Here is a 19,483-nt window from a genome sequence, read left to right as displayed (position 1 = left end):
TTATAAAAAAATAGCTGAAATAGCTCTTATGAAAGTCACAAACAAGATCCTGTGCAACTGTGACAAAGGTAAACTTTCCCTGCTCTTCCTTCTCAACCTGCCTGTCACGGTTGACTGCACCATCTTCCTCCAGTGTTATCCTGCTGCATGAGACACCTCTCGCCTGGTTCCATTCTTCTCTGTCTAATCATAGCCAGAGAATCATTTACAGTGGATTATCTTCCTGCTCACTCATCAACATCTCTGGTGCAACCCCCCCTCCCCCCGCCCCCTTAGGATCAATCTTTGGTCCCTTCTTATTTCTCATCTACATACTGCACCCCCAGAGACAACATCCAAAGGTAGTGTTAGTTTTCACATGTGCGCTGACGACACGCAGCTCAATCATGCCACCTTCTCTCTAGACTCTTCCACTGTTAATTATCAGATTTCTTATTCAATATCCAGTGCCGCATGAGCAGAAATATCCACTAATTATATATTGGGAAGACTGTCTCAGCTCATCTACTGTTGACACACCTTTCCGGAGTGGAGACAGACGGACCTGCGAGGGCCACCTCTACTGGAATAGCGGGCTGAGTTTGAGAGACAATCCAGGAGGGACGTCACAGGAAAATGGTAAATTCATTGGTTGGTGAGAAGCTGTTATTAGGAATTATGTTTAAATGACTTTTAACGAGAAAAACGCACCATTAATAAAGAAGTAGCCCCTTAGAGATCACGAGTAGCAGGGAAGCAAAGTTAAATCAAGTCAAAGTGAAATACCTAAATTTAATAAACAAAGTAAATGAGGTTAGAGGGCAGAACCGGGGAGATTTAAAAAAAGAGTGCGAGGCAGAGTGAGACTGAGAGTGGAATCGGGAGGATAAAGGAGCGCAAGAAAGAGCGAGACAGAGGACGGAGCTGGGGGGATAAAGGAGCATGAAAAAGAGCGGTACTGAGAGACAAGTGTTAACTTGCAGTTTGAAGTTCCTGAGGTGACGTCAGGATTCAAAAGTGACGCAATTGGAAGCAGCTGATTGGGTGAGTATGGTCAGGTAAGTATTTACTACTTTTATCGTTTATAGTTTGTAAGGTCTGTATTTTGAGATCTATAGTTTTTAAGAGTTATATTCTGTAGTAACGAAGACCAGAGAGAAAGAGTCTGAGCATAATTGATATTATTTGATTTTAAGTATCTTCCAAAATGTTTAATTTAAAGGGGTATGCCATGGCGAGAGAGCTCACAACTGTGGTGTACTCCTACTGCCCTCTGTGGGAAGCCGGGATTATTCCCAGCATCTGGGGCCAGCGTGTGACGAGGGACACTGTGGAGCTTCTGCGAGGTGGAGAATATTGTGGATAGCATGTATAGACAGGTGGGCACACTGCAGGCTCACACTTCACAGGCAGGAAGGGAATGGCTGACCACCAGGTAGAGCAAAAGGACGCGGCAGGCAGTGCAGGAACCTCCCGTGGCCATTCCCCTGCAAAACAGATGTATTGCCTTGGATACTGTTGGGGGTGGGGAGATAGCGTCTGACGGGAAAATAGCCAAGTTTGTTGCACCATGGTTGGCTCTTCTGCTTAGGGGAAAAGTAAAAAGTGTGGAAATGCAATAATTATAGGGTATTCAATTGTAAGGGGATAGTCAAGCTTTCCTGTGGCCGCAAACGGAACTCCAGGATAGTCAGTTGCCTCCTTGGTGCTAGGGTCAAGGATGTTTCAGATGACATTCTGGAGGGTGAGGATGAACAGCCAGTGGTCATGGTACACATTGTACAAATGACGTAGGTATAAAACCGAATTAAGTCCTAAAAGCAGAATATAGGGAGTTAGGAAGTAAGTTGAAAGTAGGACCTCAAAAGGTAGTGATCTCAGGATATCTACCAGTGCCACGTGCTAGTCAGTGCAGAAATAACAGGCTATATCAGATGAATACGTGCCTGAAGAGATGGTGCGAGGTGGGACCAGTACAAACTGGACAGGTTGCATCTGGGCAGGACCAGGACTGATGTACCAGGAGGAGTATTTTCTAGAGTGGTTGGGGAGGGTTTAAACTAAAATGGCACGGGGGAATGGGTACCTATGCAAGGAGTTAGAGGAGGGGAAAACATGTACAAGAAAAATGACAGAGAGGGGAACAAAAAAGGTGATATGCAGAGAAATCAATGGCCAGAATCAAACAGGGGCACAGTGAAAAATAATGGGCATAGGACAAGTAATGTTAAAAAGACAAGCCTTAAGACTTTATGCCTCAATGCTCGGAACATTGGCAATAATGTGGATAAATTAATAGCGCAAATAGATGGAAATGTTCATGATACAGTCGGGATTACGGAGACATGACTGCAGGGTGACCAGGGATGGGAATTGAACATCCAGCATTATTCAGTATTTAGGAACGGCAAACAAAAAGGTAAAGATTTCATTGATGGCTAAAGAGGAAATTGACACAATATTGAGAAAGGATATTAGCTCCGACGATGTGGATTCTGTATGGGTAGAGTTGAGAAACATTTGTGGGATGGTATATAGACCCCTAAACTGTAGTGTAATGTTGGGAATGGCATTAAACAGGAACTTAGAGATGAATGCAATAAAGGAACATCTGTAATTATGGGTGACTTTAAGCTGCATATAGATTGGACAAATCAAATTAGTAACAATATCATAGAGGAGAAATCCCTGGAGTGTCTACGGATAGTTTTCTGGACCAATACGTTGAGCAACCAACTAGAGAACAGTCCATCCTAGACTGGGCACTGTGTAATGAGAAATGGCAATCTAGCTGTGTGAGGCCCCTTGAGGATGAGCAACCATATTATGATAGAATTCTTCATCAAGATGGAGAGTGTCGTAGTTGATTCTGAGACTAGGGTATTGAATCTAAGTAAAGGAACCTACGATGGTATAAAGCCCGAGTTGGCTATGATGGATCGGGGAATGTTGGGGATTGGGGATGATGACGGATAGACAATGACAAACATTCAAACAGCGTATGGGTGAAATGCAACAATTAGTCATTCCTGTCTGGCGCAAAACTAAAATGGGAAAGGTGGACAAACCATGGATTACAAGGGAATTAGACATATTTTAGATCCAAGGAAGAGGCATACAAGTTGGCCAGAAAAAAACAACAGACCCGAGGGTTGGGAGCAATTTAGAATTCAGCAAAGGAGGATAAAGGGATTGATTAAGAAGGGGAAAATAGAGTACAAGAGTAAACTTGCTAGGAACATAAAAACTGACTTAAAAGCATCTGTAGGTCTGTGAAGAGAAAAAGATTGATGAAGACAAATGTAGATCCCTTACAGTAAGAAACAGGGGAATTTGTAATGAGGAACAAAGAAATGGCTGACCAACTAATACATACTTTGGTTCTGTCATCACAAAGGAGGACACAAATAACATACCAGAAATGTTGGGGGACACAGGATTTAGTGTGAGGGAGGAACTGAAGGAAATCAGAATTAGTCGAGAAATGGTGTTGGGGAAATTCACGGGATTGAAGACTGATAAATCCCCAGGACCTGATATTCTACATCCCATAGTACTTAAGGAAGTACTATTAGAAATAGTTGATACATTTGTGGTCACCTTCCAAGATTCTATAGACTCTGGAAAAGCTCCTACAGATTAGATGGTAGCTAATGTAACTCCACTATTTAAAAAGGGAGGTAGAGAGAAAACAAGGAATTATAGACCAGTAAACTTGACGTCGGTAGTGGGGAAAATGCTAGAGTCCATTATAAAAGATTTAATAGCAGAGCACTTGGAAAACAGTGGCAATATTGGATAGAGTCAGCATGAATTTCTGAAAAGTAAAGCATGCTTGACTCATCTACTGGAATTCTTCAGAGATGTAACTAGTAGAGTTGACGAGAGGGAGCCAGTGGATGTGGTTTATTTGGACTTTCATAAAGCTTTCGACAAAGTTGCACAGAAGAGATTAACATGTAAAATTCAAGAGCATGGGATTGGGGTTAGTGTATTGAGATAAAGAAAACCCACTGGCAGACAGGAAACAAAGAGTAGGAACAAATGGGTCTTCTTCCAAATGTCAGGCAGTGACTAGTTGGGTACTAACGGGCCAAATGGCATCCTCCTGCTTCTATTTTCTTTGCTTCTATGAAACCCTCATTGTACTTCTGATGTACTTCTGAGGCTGTATAAGGCTCTGGTCAGATCCCATTTGGAGTATTGTGAGCAGTTTTGGGCCCCGTATCTAAGGAAGGATGTGCTGGCCTTGGAAAGGGTCCAGAGGAGGTTCACAAGAATGATCCCTGGAATGAAGAACTTGTCGTATGAGGAACGTTTGAGGACTCTGGGTCTGTACTCGTTGGAGTTTAGAAGGGTGAGAGGGGATCTTGTTGAAACGTACAAGACACTGCGAGGCCTGGATAGAGTGGACGTGGAGAGGATATTTCCACTTGTAGGAAAAACTAGAACCAGAGGACACCATCTCAGATTAAAACAGAGATGAGGAGGAATTTCTTCAGCCAGAGGGTGGTGAATCTGTGGAACTCTTTGCCGCAGAAGGCTGTGGAGGCTAATTCACGGAGTGTCTTTAAGACAGAGATAGATAGGTTCTTGATTATTAAGGGGATCAGGGGTGATGGGGAGAAGGCAGGAGAATGGGGATGAGAAAATATCTGCCATGATTGAATGGCGGAGCAGACTCGATGGGTCAAGTGCCCTAATTCTGCTCCTATGTCTTATGGTCTTATGTCTTGCTTACCTCTAGACTCAATTATTCCAAAATACTTCTGAATGGTGTCCAACAATCCACCCTCTGTTAAATTGAGGTTACCAAAGCTCTGCTGGTGGTATTTTGATTTGCAGCAAACCCTGTTCCCCTACCACCCATGTTCACTGACCTACATTAAGTCCTGGCCCTGCAGTGCCTTGATTTTTAAACTTGCATCTTTGTTTTCAAATCCTCCCATGGCCTTACCCTTCCCTATCACTGTAATCTTCTCCAATCACAATCCTCTGAGATACCTCCTCTCTTTCTGGTGCATCTCTTGTGCATCCCCAATTATAATTGCTCCACCATTGGAGGCTGAGTCTTCGATTAACTAAGTCCCAAGCTCTGGAATGCAATCCCTCGCCTCTCCGCATCCCAACCTCATTTTCCTCCTTTAAAAACGCACCATTTAACTCTTTGGTCAAGCTTTTTGTCATCTGACTTACTATCTCCTTATGTGGCTCATGTTCTGTTTTATAATGCTCTTGCGAAGAATTTTACGATGCATTCCATTAAAGGTCCTATATACATATGTTATTGTTGTGATTCTGTAACTTCATGATTTAAAGTAAAATTGCTCCCTTAGAAAGAATTTGCCCTAAAGTTTTGCCTTCAGTGCAAATTGGGAACTGAGACATACATGGAGAGAAAAATGTCAGGATGCTAAGTGTCTGGATTCCGGAGATATGGGATCGGTCGTGATAAAAATTTGTTCTGATAACATTTCCAGCATGATTAGAGATCCTTTAAGAACCTATCCATGTCAGGCAATTTCCAATCTGTTCTTTTTCACAAACATACCTAACATATAAACATGCAATCGAATTTTTGACCCTGAATGTTGAAATCGGTCTGGGATTATAAAGCATTACCAAAATGTCAATCTTTCAATCTGCATTACAGTATGACTGTTAAAATTTCAACTACAAACTAACAAAATAGGCCTTTGGATTTGGGATTGTCATTAAGCTGTGGAGTGACCAGTAGTGCCCACACTGTTGCTGCAGGTTTGGTGTTTTCTCCTCACAGTATAGGATGCTGCATTCTGAGTCCTTCACAATCCCCCATGCACAATAATAAATCACATGGGCACTCATAGTGTTCAAATTCTTTGCATTTATTATGCTCCAGTATTATTGAGATCTCCAAGAACGTAAATAGGGATGAGGACTTTTGGAATGCCTGAGATGCACTCTTCAGACTAGCATTCCATGCAGACATATTGGGTTGGTACTGAAAGCTGTTACTCAGTTGCAACAACAACTTGCATTTATAGAGTGCCTTTAACTAATAACAATCACGTGGCACTTCATAAGAGCATTATCAAGCAAACTTTGACATCTAGCTACATAAGGAGATGGTAGAAAAGGAGATGGCCAAAAGCTTGGTCAAAAAGGCAGGTTTCGAGCAGCATCTTTAAGGAGGAAAGGGAGATAAACAGGCAATGGAGTGAGAGTTGGAAGAGAAGACAGTGCATATGATTCTCTGGCCAAAACTGGATAATTAAGAATGGAGATGGTAAATGCAGTCCTAGCCAGTTGGACTGGCTAGGTAGGACTGCATAAGGGCTGGTTTAGCACAGTGGGCTAAATAACTGGCTTGTAAAGCAGAACAAGACCAGCAGCACGGGTTCAATTCCCGTGCTGGCCTCCCCGAACAGGCGCGGAATGTGACGACTAGGGGCTATTCACAGTAACTTCATTGAAGCCTACTCGTGACTATAAGTGATTATTATTATTGGACAGTGATGGAGAGGCATTAGAGGAGGCAGATGTGATAAAGGCTGCAGGCAGGTCAAGAAGGACGAGGAGGGATGGTTTACCACAGTGATAAAGGATATAATTTATGATCGTGTTGAGAATATTCCTGTACTGTGGCATGGGCTACCATTATTTTGCTGCTACTGTAGTCACACATTTGCAAAAATGCTGACAGTTCAGCCACATTTCTTCAGTATTGGAAATGGTTCAATGCAGTGTGGAATCATTCGCCCCTCTGATCTGTTTGACTTTCAGCTGTGGTAAATCCCAGAGAAGTGAGGTTTCTCTGTTTATAAAGTTGTCAGGTTCTGAGGAGCTCAGGGTCCATCTAATTCCAAATGATTGTGTTGACCTCTCTAAGAATGAAGACAGCACGCCATACCTCAAACTTTCTATTATGGTGTGATCTGTCAGAAATGAAAGACAAATAACACTGACGCTCATCCAGTTGTAGTTTCTGAGTTCAGTTTAGTTTGAACTTTGAAAAACTGAAGGGAGGGAATTTGCCTTTGTCCGGTAGTGTAAAATAGTAACAGGGAGCAAAAAGCCCTTTTAACACCTTACCTGATTTTTATTTCCATTGATTAATTTAAAAATAAATACAAAATGGAAAAAAATCCCTTACCGATCTTTAAAGAAGAACATCTCTCCTCTGATTTGTGTAATTGCATCAAAGGCTATGTTCGCTGTGCATAGGTCCAGAGGAGTGACTGGACCCTGTGTCGGTGGCAAAGGTTTATCGGTTGGTACACCTGAAGTGAACCCAGAATATACAAGGTTTATTTTCAGTTGACAAGAGTAAAAAAAAGACAAAAGTTAGGTCAATAATAATGTTGCTGTTCGTGCAATTCCTTCAATGAGGCAATAATATCGCATCAGGAAGTTGACATGTTAATGAATCAATTGAATACCAGATCAATTTTTCAGACTCTATGGCAGCTACACTTGGCGAGATGGTGGCGAGGTAGATCTGCCTGTTGTTGGCATACGTGTGAAAAAAAACAGCTTTGGATCGATAACCAGGATGGCCCATGTGTACTGGTTCAATATTTATCACAGCTATCTCCTGTCAATGCTGCAACCTGCATTCTGTCATGATATCCACATCAGCATATCATGGTGCAATCACACACACTCTGATGGACAGGTAGTTGCACCAACCAACACACACACATCGCAGCCAATCACCGTGAGAGCACACGCACTATAAAAGAGGGAACACCACAGTTCCTGCTCATTCTACCAGGAGATAGCTCAGAGCACAGAGCTCACAGCGTGCCACTCAGACATAGACCATGTGCTGAGTGCCTCACCAAGATAGTGATAGGGCTGGGTTCACAGGTTAGCTGGTGAAGCACGAACCTCAACCAGCAGTTAGTTGTTGTTATTGTTTAAGACAATAAAACAGAGTTGTACCATCTGCAGCCGTGTTGGATCATTTGTGCATCGGAACACCCAACACGACACATTCTAGAATTTGTTTTCTGTAGGAGAGTTGGAACAAAATTGCAAGAAAGGAAATTTCTTGACACTACGCTTTTTGCATTATCGAAATGTTGGGGGAAGGGTGTCAAATCTATATTTAACTAGTCCTCTCACCATACATCGCCTTGAAGAAGCTAGCATTATACCTTGGGGTCAAGTGAGTAAATATTTCCCGAATAGGAGTTTAAGATCCATCGGAATTCCAAAATACGAAACAAACGTTAGCTTTCCTATTATTAATTTAGCCCGCTGTTTGTGTACCATAAAGCTTCTGAATGCCAAGAATATCGTCATTTGAGAGTCTGAAGTGTTTGCTGTAGGTGTAGATTGGGGCCATTAGTGCTCCAGGATCTTGGGAATGCTCCAAACCAAGTGCATGACCAAACTCATGAGCAGCAACGAGGAAAAGACTGTAACCTGCAAGAGTTAAAAAGAAAAATCAGCTTTCTGCAAAATTCTATCAAGGAAAGGTGCATTCTTTCTTCCCAAGTTCATATATTTAACTACAGTTAATTAACTGATAGTAAAGACTATCAATGCATTTTAGCTGCGGATCATCTGCTTGCTTGCCTGTCTGGTCCATTTCTGGAACACGTTTGTCCAGTGCGCAGGAGAATAGTTAGGATTTAGGCTGGGAACTGTGGGTTTCCAGAGAAGGCACAGGGGCACCACAGAATCTCTATTCGCCCTAAATGTGACCCATACAAACATTAGAAATAGGAGCAGGAGTAGGCCATTTGGTCAAGCTTGCTCTGCCATTCAGTCAGGTCACAGCTGATCTTATTGTGGCTTTAACTTCACTTTTCTGCCTACTTTCCCAAACCGTGGACTTCCTTGTAGATCTAAAATCTGTCCAACTCAGCCTTGGCTACATTTAAAGACCCAACCTCCTCTGCTCGCTGGGGAAGAGATGTGCAACAAATTAGCAACTCTCTAAGATACGAAATTCCTCCTCTTCTCTGTGTTAAACGAGAGATGCTTCATTCTGAAACTATACTGCCTAGTCTATGAGAGGAAGAGCATCATCTCAGCATCTACCCTGTCAAGCTCCCTTGGAATCTACACTTCAACTAGATCATTTCTCGTTCTTCTAAATTTCATATCTGGAATACTGTGAAACGTTTTGGTGCCCTTATCGAAGGAAAGATATACTGGCTTTGGTGGCAGTCCAGAGAATGGTTGCCATGTTGATCCCGGGTATGGAGGGATATTTTATGAGGAGAGGTTGGGCCTCTCCTCATAAAGAATGAGAGGCGACCCTATTGAAACTTACAGGATTCTCAAGGGGCTTGACAGGGTAGATGCTGGGAGGTTGTCTCCCCTTGTGGGAGTCGAGGACCAGAGGGAAGAATCTCAGAGTAAGCGGTCACCCATTTAAGACAGAGATGAGGGGGAGTTTCTTCTCTCTGAGTGCAGTGAATCTGGGGAATTCTTTACCACTGTGGAGGCTGGGTCTTTAAGTTTGCTTGAGGTTGAAATAGACATATAGTTAAACAGTAAAGGAATCAAGGGTTATGGGGATAAGGTGGGAAAGTGGAGTTGAGGATTATCATATCGGATCAGTCATGATCTCATTGAATGGCAAAGCAGGTTGGTGGGCCAAATGGCCTACTCCTGCTCCCACTTCTTTTGGTCTTATGGTCTATAGATCAAGTCTTCTCAACCATTACTCACTGGACAACCCCTTCATCACAGAAGTCAGCACTGTGAATCTTGACTGAATTCCTTAAACAAGGAGTTTAAAACTGTACACAGTATTCCAGGTGTGGTCAAACCAATGCCCTGTACAGTTGTAGCAAGACTTCCCTACCTTTCTACTCCATCCTCCTTGCAATGAAGGCCAACATTTCATTTGCCTTTTTAGTTACTTGTCGAGTTACTAGACTACTCATTTGTTCTTTATCTGCTTCGCCATTCAATGAGATCATGACTGATCACAGAATCACAGAAAAATGCAGTGCAGAAAAGACCCTTTGGCCCATCAAGCCTGCACCGCTGCCTGAAAGGCACGGATCTGCCAATCCTAATCCCCTTTGCCAGCACTTGGCCCATTGCCTCGAATGTTAAGGTGCGGCAAGTGCTCATCCAGGTACTTTTTAAAGGATTGAGGCAACCCGCCTCTACCACCCTCTCAGGAAATGTGTTGCAGACCGTCACCACCCTCTGGGTAAAAGGGTTTTTCCTCAAATCCCCCCTGAACCTCCTGTCTCTCACCTTGAACTTGTGTCCCCTCATAACCGACTCTTCAACTAAGGAGAACAGCTGTTCTTTATCTACCCTGTTCATGACCCTCATAATCTTGTACACCTCGATCAGGTCACCTCTCAGTCTTATCTGCTCCACAAAAACAACTCAAGCCTATCCAACCTCTCTTCATAACTTAAATGTTCCACCCCAGGCAACATTCTGGTGAAATGCATCTGCACCCACTCCTGTGCAATCACATTCTTCGTATCATGTGGCAACCAGAACTGCACACAGTACTTCAGCCGTAGCCTCACCAATGTTCTAAATAACTCCAACATGACAACCTTGCTTTTGTAATCTATGCTATGATTGATAAAGGCAAGTGTACCTTTTTCACTACCCTATTAACCTGCCCTTCTGCCTTCAGAGATCTATTTACAAACACGCCAAGGTCTCTTTGTTCCTCAAAACTTCCCAGTGTGGTGCCATTCATTGAATATTTCCTTGTCAAATTACTCCTTCCAAAGTGTAACACCTCACACTTTTCAGGATTAAATTCCATCTGCCACTTATCTGCCCATTTGGCCATCCCGTCTATATCTTCCTGCAACCCAAGACTCTCAGCCTCACTGTTAACCACCCGGCCAATCTTTGTGTCATCCGCAAACTTACTGATCCTACCCCCCACATAGTCATCCAAGTCATTTATATAAATGACGAATAATAGGGGACCCAGCAGAGATCCCTGTGGTATGCTACTGGACACTGGCTCCCAGTCACTAAAGTAGCCGTCTGTCATCATCCTCTGTTTCCTACAGCTCATCCAGCTTCAAATCCACCTTATCAAGTTCCCTGGTAACCCATGTGCATTCGCCTTCCTTACAAGTCTCCCATGTGGGACCTTGTCAAATTCTTTGCTGAAATCCATGTGAACTACATCAACTGCATTACCGTCATCTACACACTTAAGTCAGGTGCCCAAAAAGTTCAATCAAATCAGTTAGGAATGACGTCTCTCTGACAAAGCCATACTGACTAGTCCTGATCAAACCTTGCCTCTCCAAGTGGACATAGATTCTCTCCTTCAGAATTTTCTCCATTACTTTTCCCACCACTTACGTGAGACTCACAGGCCTGTCGTTCCCTGGCTTATCCCTACAATCTTTCATAAATAGTGGGACCACATTCACAGTTCTCCAGTCCTCTGGCACCTTTCCCATGACCAGAGAAGAATTAAAATTTGGATCAGGCCCCCTGCAATTTCCTCCCTTGCCTCCCACAGTGCGTATGTAGTTACATTGTATATGTTGTGTTGCCCTATTATGTATTTTCTTGTATTCACTTTTCTTCTCATGTACTTAATGATCTGCTGAGCTGCTCGCAGAAAAATACTTTTCACTGTACCTCGGTACACGTGACAATAAACAAATCCAATCCAATCCACAGCAACCTGAGACACAATTCGTCAGGACCTGGAGATTTCTCTACTTTTAAGCCTGCCAACATCTTCAATACCCTGTCCCTCCCTATGACAACTTGTTCAATAACCTCACAGTGTCTCTCCCCGAGTTCCATATCTGCCTCCTCATTCTCTTGGGTGAAGACAGATGTGAAATATTCATTTAACACCCTACCAAAGTCCACTGGCTCCACCCACAGATTGTCCCCTTGGTCCTAATGGGCCCTACTTTTTTCCTAGTTATCCTCTTCCCATTGATATACTGATAGAATATCTAGGGATTTTCCCTACTTTTACCAGCTAGAAATTTCTCATATCTCCTCTTTGCCCCGATTGCTTTCTTAAGCTCCATCCTGCACTTTCTGTACTCCACTAATGCTTTTGTTGATTTGTTCCCCTTGCACTTATTAAAAGCCTGTCTCTTCCTTCTCATTGTATCCTGAATATCTCTGGTCATCAGTCGTTCTCTGGGCTTGTTACTCCCACCTATTACCCAAGAGGAAACATGTTGGGCTTGTACCCTCCCTATTTCCTCTTTGAACACCCCCACTGCTCGTCTGTAGATCTCCCCACCAGTAACTTGTTCCAATCTACCTGGGCCAGATCCTGCCTTATTTTACTAAAGTCTGCTCTCCCCAAATCCAAGACCCTTTTTCTGCAATTTGTCCATTTCCTTGTCCATAACAAACTTAAATTGCACCATCTTGTGTTCACTATCACTAAGATGCTCTCCCACCTGTTCGACTTAATTCCCCAGAAATAGGTCCAGTACTGCACCATCCCTTGTTGGACCCTCCCACATGTTGAGCTAAAATGTTCTATTGTATGCATTTTACCAACTCTGCTCCATCTAAGCCCTTAACACAATGACTATCCCAGTTAATGTTGGGAAAGTTGAAATCACCCACTATAATTACCCTATTATTATTTTTATGCACTTCGGCAAATTATGCACATATCTGCTCCTTAAAATCCTGCTGACTATCTGGGGGTCTATAATAAACACCTAGTAACTCCGTGTGGAGTTTGTACATTCTCTCCGTATCTGCATGGGTTTCACCCCCACAACCCAAAGATGTGCAGGGTAGGTGGATTGGCCACGCTATATTGCGCCACAATTGGAAAAAATAATAATTGAGTACTCTAAATTTAAAAACTAAATAAAATAAACACCTAGTAACATGCTTGTCCCTTTTTTATTCCTAAGCTCTACCCACAAAGCTTCATTTAATGCCACCCCAAGATCTCGGGCGGGATTCTCCACTCCCGCACCGAAGTGCCCACGCCGTCGTGAACGCCGTCGAGGTTCACGATGGCGTGAAACGGCCCCTATCCTGACCGATTCAGGGCCCGATAATGGGCTAGGATCGGGGCCGCGTCATCTACACGCGCCAGGCCTTGTCGCCACGTAAAGGCGGCGACGCATACATGACGCGGCCGGCGCCGCATAACTGGCGTCACCCGCGCATGCGCAAGAAGATGGCGGACGGATCTTGTGGGGCCGCGGAAGGAAGGAGGTCCTCCTTCAGAGAGGACGGCCCGACAATCGGTGGGCACCGATCGCGGGCCATCCCACATTTGAGGTATCCCCCGGTGCAGGATCCCCCCCCCCCCACCGGCAGGCCGCCCCCCGCCAGCGTTCCCGCGCTGTTCCCGACGGCAGCGACCAGGTGTGGATGGCGCCGGGGGGAACCCACCGTTTTGGGCTTGCCGCTCGGCCCAGTATCCAAAACGGTATATCTGTTAGAAAGGGGAATGGCCACAGGGGACTCCTGCATTTATCCAATATGATAATCCTCAACTCCACTTTCCCGCCTTATCCCCATAACCCTTGATTCCCTTACTGTTTAAATATCTGTCTATCTCAATCTCGAGCAAACCTAATGACCCAGCCTCCACAGCCCTCTGTGGTAAAGAATGTACAGTAATCACCGAGCAGACAATAGCTTCTGCAGTGGAGAAATGGAACTCTCTAGCCCTCTGATGAATTTTGTCAGGGGGCAGTCTTCAATGACGTGAGTAATTTTATGGACTACATTAACTCTGTTGGCTAGGACAGTACAAATAATTTACCTCTGTGCACCAACTCCATGATGTACCCTCAGTGCCATAATTCCCACTCCTTTATCACCGACTTCTGTACATTTGTAAGACATTTCTATCTAACATCATTTGATGTTGCTCCATTGACTTGCAACTCATCATCTCAAAAATAGTTAAGATTATGCTCTCTCCATATAGTGAAGGGAACTTTAGAGCGGACCTCCTACATTCATTCAAAATTCAGGCGGTGCACCTTTAGAAAGGTGATCAGGAATTGAAATTCAAAATGACCCAGGGGTGAGGAGACCAAATGGCAGTACAGTTGCGATCAGCTAACTGGCAGCCCCTCTGAAACGGATTTGTGCATGTGTTGCAATGTCCCTGGTCTCAAGCCATTTCAAAGTCCTTTACAGGCACCAGGTTACTTTCTGAAGTGTGGTTGCAATTGGCATGCAGGGTTATGTAAAAGTCACCTCTCTGTCAAGCACCCTATCATGTACAATCTTTGAAGCATCTGGTGATTTCATGAAATGGACAGAGCAACATCAGACAGACCTCAAGCCAATGCTACATTAGTCACATGACCGATGTGTAGGCTATGCGGTTCCTCCTACCCTCTGGCTCATGAGTTGGGTAGTTTCATTTTTTCACAATAATTATGAATAAGTCAACATTTACCACTCGCTATTTCCATAAGTTTCTGGGCACTGTATTGTCAAATCAAATAAAGCCAACTATCTACTCATCTGCAAGTAGTTTCACCTTTTGTGTGGCAGGATACAAAACTTTTTTTTAAAGTTCAGCTCAACTTGTTATGCTTGGTCATTTCAATGAGGAAACTATTTACTGGGAATTACATCAGAACCATCCCTTCTATTGAGCTTTTTAATTATAGAAGTCCTAGCTATTGACCACAGACTATTCATTGCTGGACCAGACACCCAAGTCACCTAATTGGCACTCCTCCGGACAAAAAGTTCAGAGTGTGCCACTTCCTTTTCAAAAAGCATGAATTTCTTCTCTCAGATATAAAAGCAACTTTTAATGTTTCCCAACAATGTTTACAGCTGTGAGTGACAGTGGGTTACTGTGACTGAATCTGGGTCTGAGTTGCTGCGGCACTATGCACTTTAACATGCCTGTTGTAGCTGGAGCTATGGATGGTGATGGTAAAGGTTTCAACTTTCTTTCCATTACATGGCTAACCAGGAACCTCTCTCGCTCTTGCTGCCTGACATTGGCTTATGTTGGAAACATTCGCAGGTCACTCATCAACCTGGTTGGCAGAGTTATGCAGATACCTCCTTTGCCTTCAAGTCCTGGGATGGGACTCGAACTCGGAGCTTCTGATTAAGAAGGCGAAACGCCACCAACTGTATCCCCCAAAATTCCCATGTAATAGTGAGTACTAAAAGTGCTCCATTCCCTTCTGACTACTATTCAACTTCCATCTACAACTTACCACTGTCGGGGCAGAATCCCCACTTGCTGTCTGTGTCATAATTTCCAGTGGTCGCACACCACATCTGGCCATCATTTCGTCCGATCGTCGTGCAGGAATCGTACATTTTCGCAAGAAAAGTGAAAGGAAATACACAAGGTAGACCATCTGAGTTTCCTCCAGATGTTGACAAGGCTGAAATGAAGAAGTCAGACAGATGAGCACCATTAAAAAAAAATTACAGACCAACAAACTAGACAAAAGAAGTTTTCAAATAGAGGGGTGATGCCATTTCAAGTATTGATCTAAAAATTAAGTTTCCTAAGGGTTCATTTGTTGAATGTTGCCATACAATATAAAAATCTCATCTGCATTAACTATGACACTAAAAAGTGTGATGCGCTATAAATGCAGATAAAAATGTTAGCCTGCAGCTTGAACTATAGAGTTGATCCACTGTTGGAACAAGCAAATCAGATAGCCTTATTTAAAATTTACACAAGAACGTTTTACCTCACATTTTCTGCCATAAGATACTTTGGGCTGGATTTTTCAGTGGGTGTCAAGATGCAATGTCGGGCCTGTACGGGGACCCTGAGCCCGCCCATGTTGTTATGTGTTCACCAATTCAACCTCCCTGCAAATGGACCGCCTGATTACTGCCTCTGTGCTCACTGCTTGTTGAAGACTATGCGCAGGACCTGAGGCTGTTGGCCCAATCAGAGGGCCCACGGTGATGTGAGATTGGCAGTCCCAGCCAGAGAGGGAAGGGAGTGAAAATTGGTTGCCCAGAGTGAAGTCCTCAAACAAAGAGGCCCAAAGCTGATTGCTCCATATGGGTGAAAAGTAACCCTTCCTCTGCAGGAATAGTGATGGTCACAGTTGTGGCCTTTCATTCTGGTGCCCGGCATTGCAACATGCAGCTCCTGGTTCTAATGCCCACCAGGCCCGCTATCAAGAACCAAGAGCCGGCCTCGATAAAGCTGGCAGCTGCCACACTCAAGTGGGGGGGGGTTTCACTCTAACAGTTTGAAAATACCAGAACCATTGGAACGCCCTCTTTAGTTCTTCAATTGGCTCCCCCGCTTCTGTGGAGCAGGCAGCTTACCTAGTTTCTAGGAAGGCCCTGGAAAAGTCCCCTGGAGGTGGAAATGCATTGGCTAGCTGTCGTGACATGGCTTCTTTAGTTTCACTGCCTCCTTGTCCCCACCCTCGCCTGCATGGGATCATGAAAATTCCAATTTTCATATGAGTTGAAGAGCTTGCTCGATTCAGAATGATCCCAACACAATGCAGAAATGCTCATTGATGTTAACCATGTGAATGCAATTTTGTCATATAAAGTTTCCCCCATCCCATTCCAAAACATTACAGACAGCATGTTCCCTGATGGATGCTGATGCATTTTCACAAATGGTACAGAGGGATATGGACCCAGGAAGTGTAGAAGATTTTAGTTTAGACGGGCAGCATGGTCGGCACAGGCTTGGAGGGCCGAAGGGCCTGTTCTTGTGCTGTAATTTTCTTTGTTCTTTGCTTTCTTCTTTGGTGGACGGTCCTCTTCTGAATGTGATGCATATTCGGCTGTCTAACAGTCATATCAAAGTGTGGTGGCAGTAATTATCTGGAGTAGATAATGTTGCCTGAGTCTGTTTCTTTTTTTCAAACAAAGTGCGTTTTTGCCAATGGTAAATTCAGCAGAAAGATCAGAATTTGTTACGCTGCCTAACAGAAGTACGTTGAAAACAGATATAAACTGTCAGAGTGATGATCTGATTAGCCTCCATTAGTTTTATTCCCTATTTGCTATTGCACTTGGAAGGTAAAGTGGAATTTTGTGCTTGGTGGGTATAAACTGTCAACAGACCCAAGTTGAACCCATTCCCAAATGCGACTATCGACAATTCTGGCCTTACGCTTTCTCAAATATTTAACATCTCTGGTGCACAACATCTCAATGTGGGTGAACGTCAGGCCCAGAGGGCAGGTTACTTGATGATGGTAGATGTCAAAGGACCAGTGGTCATCCTTAAAATTGGCCTGCAATTGGGGTGAGGGGAAATGACTGGAAACCGACAAGGGCACAGAACTGCACCGTTCTCTAATACTCTTTGCCTGTCCAGTTGAAGTACATGTGGCAGAGCAGTGAAACTTTTTTTTAATGTTATGGGCACCCTATGTTAAAGAGCAATGCTGGAGTGGCATGGAAAGAAGTGACAGTTTGAACAAATGCTCTCTAGTTGTGGCCCAAACAAGGATGCAAAGTTATATTAACTATTGGCATTATTCGAAATCTTGGCAGAAGATACATCTTAATCATACTCCAGTCTAAACTTGGTGCATCATCACAATGGGAGCATGCACTGCAGTTTGCAAACTGTTAATCTTTCAAAATACTCCATTTATTCCTGGGCACTGTGGAATGTTGTTATACCATAACGTTAACTGCTCAGACCATTAAATGTACTAAATAAAAATAGCAAGTTGGATTTTAATACAATGAATTATGTTCTACGTTTACATATTTAAGTCTGGATACGTCATGCACATTCTGCAGTCAAACATATGCTAATTTTATATTTGCTCATAATTAGAGGTTGCGTAGGCAGATAGGAAGCTAATGTAAGAATCCTCAAGCTTTGCGCATTGGCTCCTCAGGCGGAAATATTCGCAGCGATTCTGAGCATTGGGGCATTACGGTGAAGAGGGATGGGTAGGATCATATACCTGCCCTAAGTTCCAGCACACTTTTCAAAAACTATTTTAAACATTTGCTTAGCCCATGAACTGTTCAGTTGTTGCTCTTGCATTATGGAAACATCCACCTGTTTGTCTGAGAATTGGGGTATTAATTCAACTAATACAAAACTGGCCACGAGGTTTTAAGTCCCCACGGTATTTCAAGTTACTCAGCCAATGCACGCATCAAGAGTTCCACAGACTTCAGATTTCAGCGTCCCTATAATGCAGTGAGTCAATGCCCAGTGCGTTGCCCATGTGTTTTCAAGGACTGACGTGGTTAAATAAAAGATGAAGACTATCATACAAATGGTGTAGCCCACATTTTAATCATGTATTATTCATGCATTGTTCATACCTGAGTCTGGGCAGAACCCATATTTTTTGTCCACGTCATAATTACTGGTTGTACTACACCACCGGTAGCCATCTGACCTTCCTTCTGCTGTGCAGCTATCATACTGCCTGCTTTCAAAGGTAAAAGGAAATGTGCATGGCTCTCCGTCACCATTTCCTCCCATAGTAAAGAGTGCTGGAAGAAGCAAAACATTTGTACATTATTAGATGCTCAGTCTTGAAAGAAACAACAGTATTGGGCTTTTATTTTTCTGCAATTTAGTTCCAAAATTGATCGTGCAGCAACGGAGAAGAATATGTTATTTATTTAAAATGGTCTATGGGTGACTTCCAGTGGCGAATATGGAGGAGTAGGTCGCGCATTCGGCAGCTCCCATCTGGAACGGACTCTCGGACCTTTTTTCAGGAGTTCTCACTGACTTTTTGGGGCAGATTGGTGAAGCGAACACTGCCAAAAGGATTCCCTCTCTGTTGCATGGATAGCTGGACCAGGAGTGGCCGGGTGAAGCATTTAAGTCCCAACAAACAGAAGCGAGCGCCGAGGCACGGCATGGCGGCCGGTATAGACCAGGGTGCATGGGCGCAATGGTCACAGGAGCAACAGGAGTTCCTCAGGGGCTGCTTTGCTGATCTTAAAAAGGACATGCTGGCCCCGATGAAGGCATCAATAGACCAAATGATCGCAACTCAGGCGACACAAGGGAAAGTGATTAAAGAGATGGAGAAAAAGCTATCCAACCATGAGGACGAGTTGGTCATATTGGTCCTTAAGGTGGAGGCGCAGGATGACCTCCACATCAAGTGGCAGGAAAGGCTGGAGAACCTAGAAAACAGGTCCAGGAGACAGAACTTGAGAATTGTGGGCCTCCCCGAAGGTGTGGAGGGGTCGGATGCGGGAGCATGTGTGTCGAAGATGCTGGACACGCTGATAGGGACGGGGGTATTCCCTCGACCCCTGGAGCTGGACGGGGCGCCCAGAGCCCTCGCAAGGAAGCCCAAGGTGAATGAACCTCTGAGGGCCATGGTGGCGAGATTTCATCGCTTCTCGGACAAAGAACTTGTCTTGCGCTGGGCAAAAAAAGAATGGAGCAGCAGGTGGGAGAGCAGCGTGATACGCATCTACCAGGACCTGGGTGCGGAGCTGGCCAAGAGGCGTGCTGGATTCAACCGGGTGAAGGCGACCCTCTTCAGCAAGGGGGTGAAATTTGTGATGCTACACCCAGCGAGGCTATGGGTCATGTACAAGGAACGGCATCACTATTTTGAGATGCCGGACGAGGCGT

General features: G+C 44.1%; 1 protein-coding gene across 1 annotated transcript in view; it reads right to left on the bottom strand.

Annotated features, from left to right (window-relative positions):
* Positions 1-19,483, bottom strand: part of mmp2 (matrix metallopeptidase 2) — a 43,165-nt gene that overhangs the window by 10,310 nt on the left and 13,372 nt on the right. The window contains exons 6-9 of the mRNA XM_072518273.1: positions 18,202-18,375; positions 15,126-15,299; positions 8,236-8,391; positions 7,115-7,241 (exon numbers count right to left, since the gene is read on the bottom strand). Coding sequence (XP_072374374.1) covers positions 7,115-7,241; positions 8,236-8,391; positions 15,126-15,299; positions 18,202-18,375 — 631 coding nt within the window. The remainder of the gene's footprint in view (positions 1-7,114; positions 7,242-8,235; positions 8,392-15,125; positions 15,300-18,201; positions 18,376-19,483) is intronic.

The sequence above is a fragment of the Scyliorhinus torazame genome, chromosome 10, assembly GCF_047496885.1.
Source record: "Scyliorhinus torazame isolate Kashiwa2021f chromosome 10, sScyTor2.1, whole genome shotgun sequence".
Taxonomy (NCBI): Eukaryota; Metazoa; Chordata; class Chondrichthyes; order Carcharhiniformes; family Scyliorhinidae; genus Scyliorhinus; species Scyliorhinus torazame.
The sequence above is the reverse complement of the archived record's forward strand: the minus strand, read 5'-3'. Positions and strand labels throughout refer to the sequence as shown.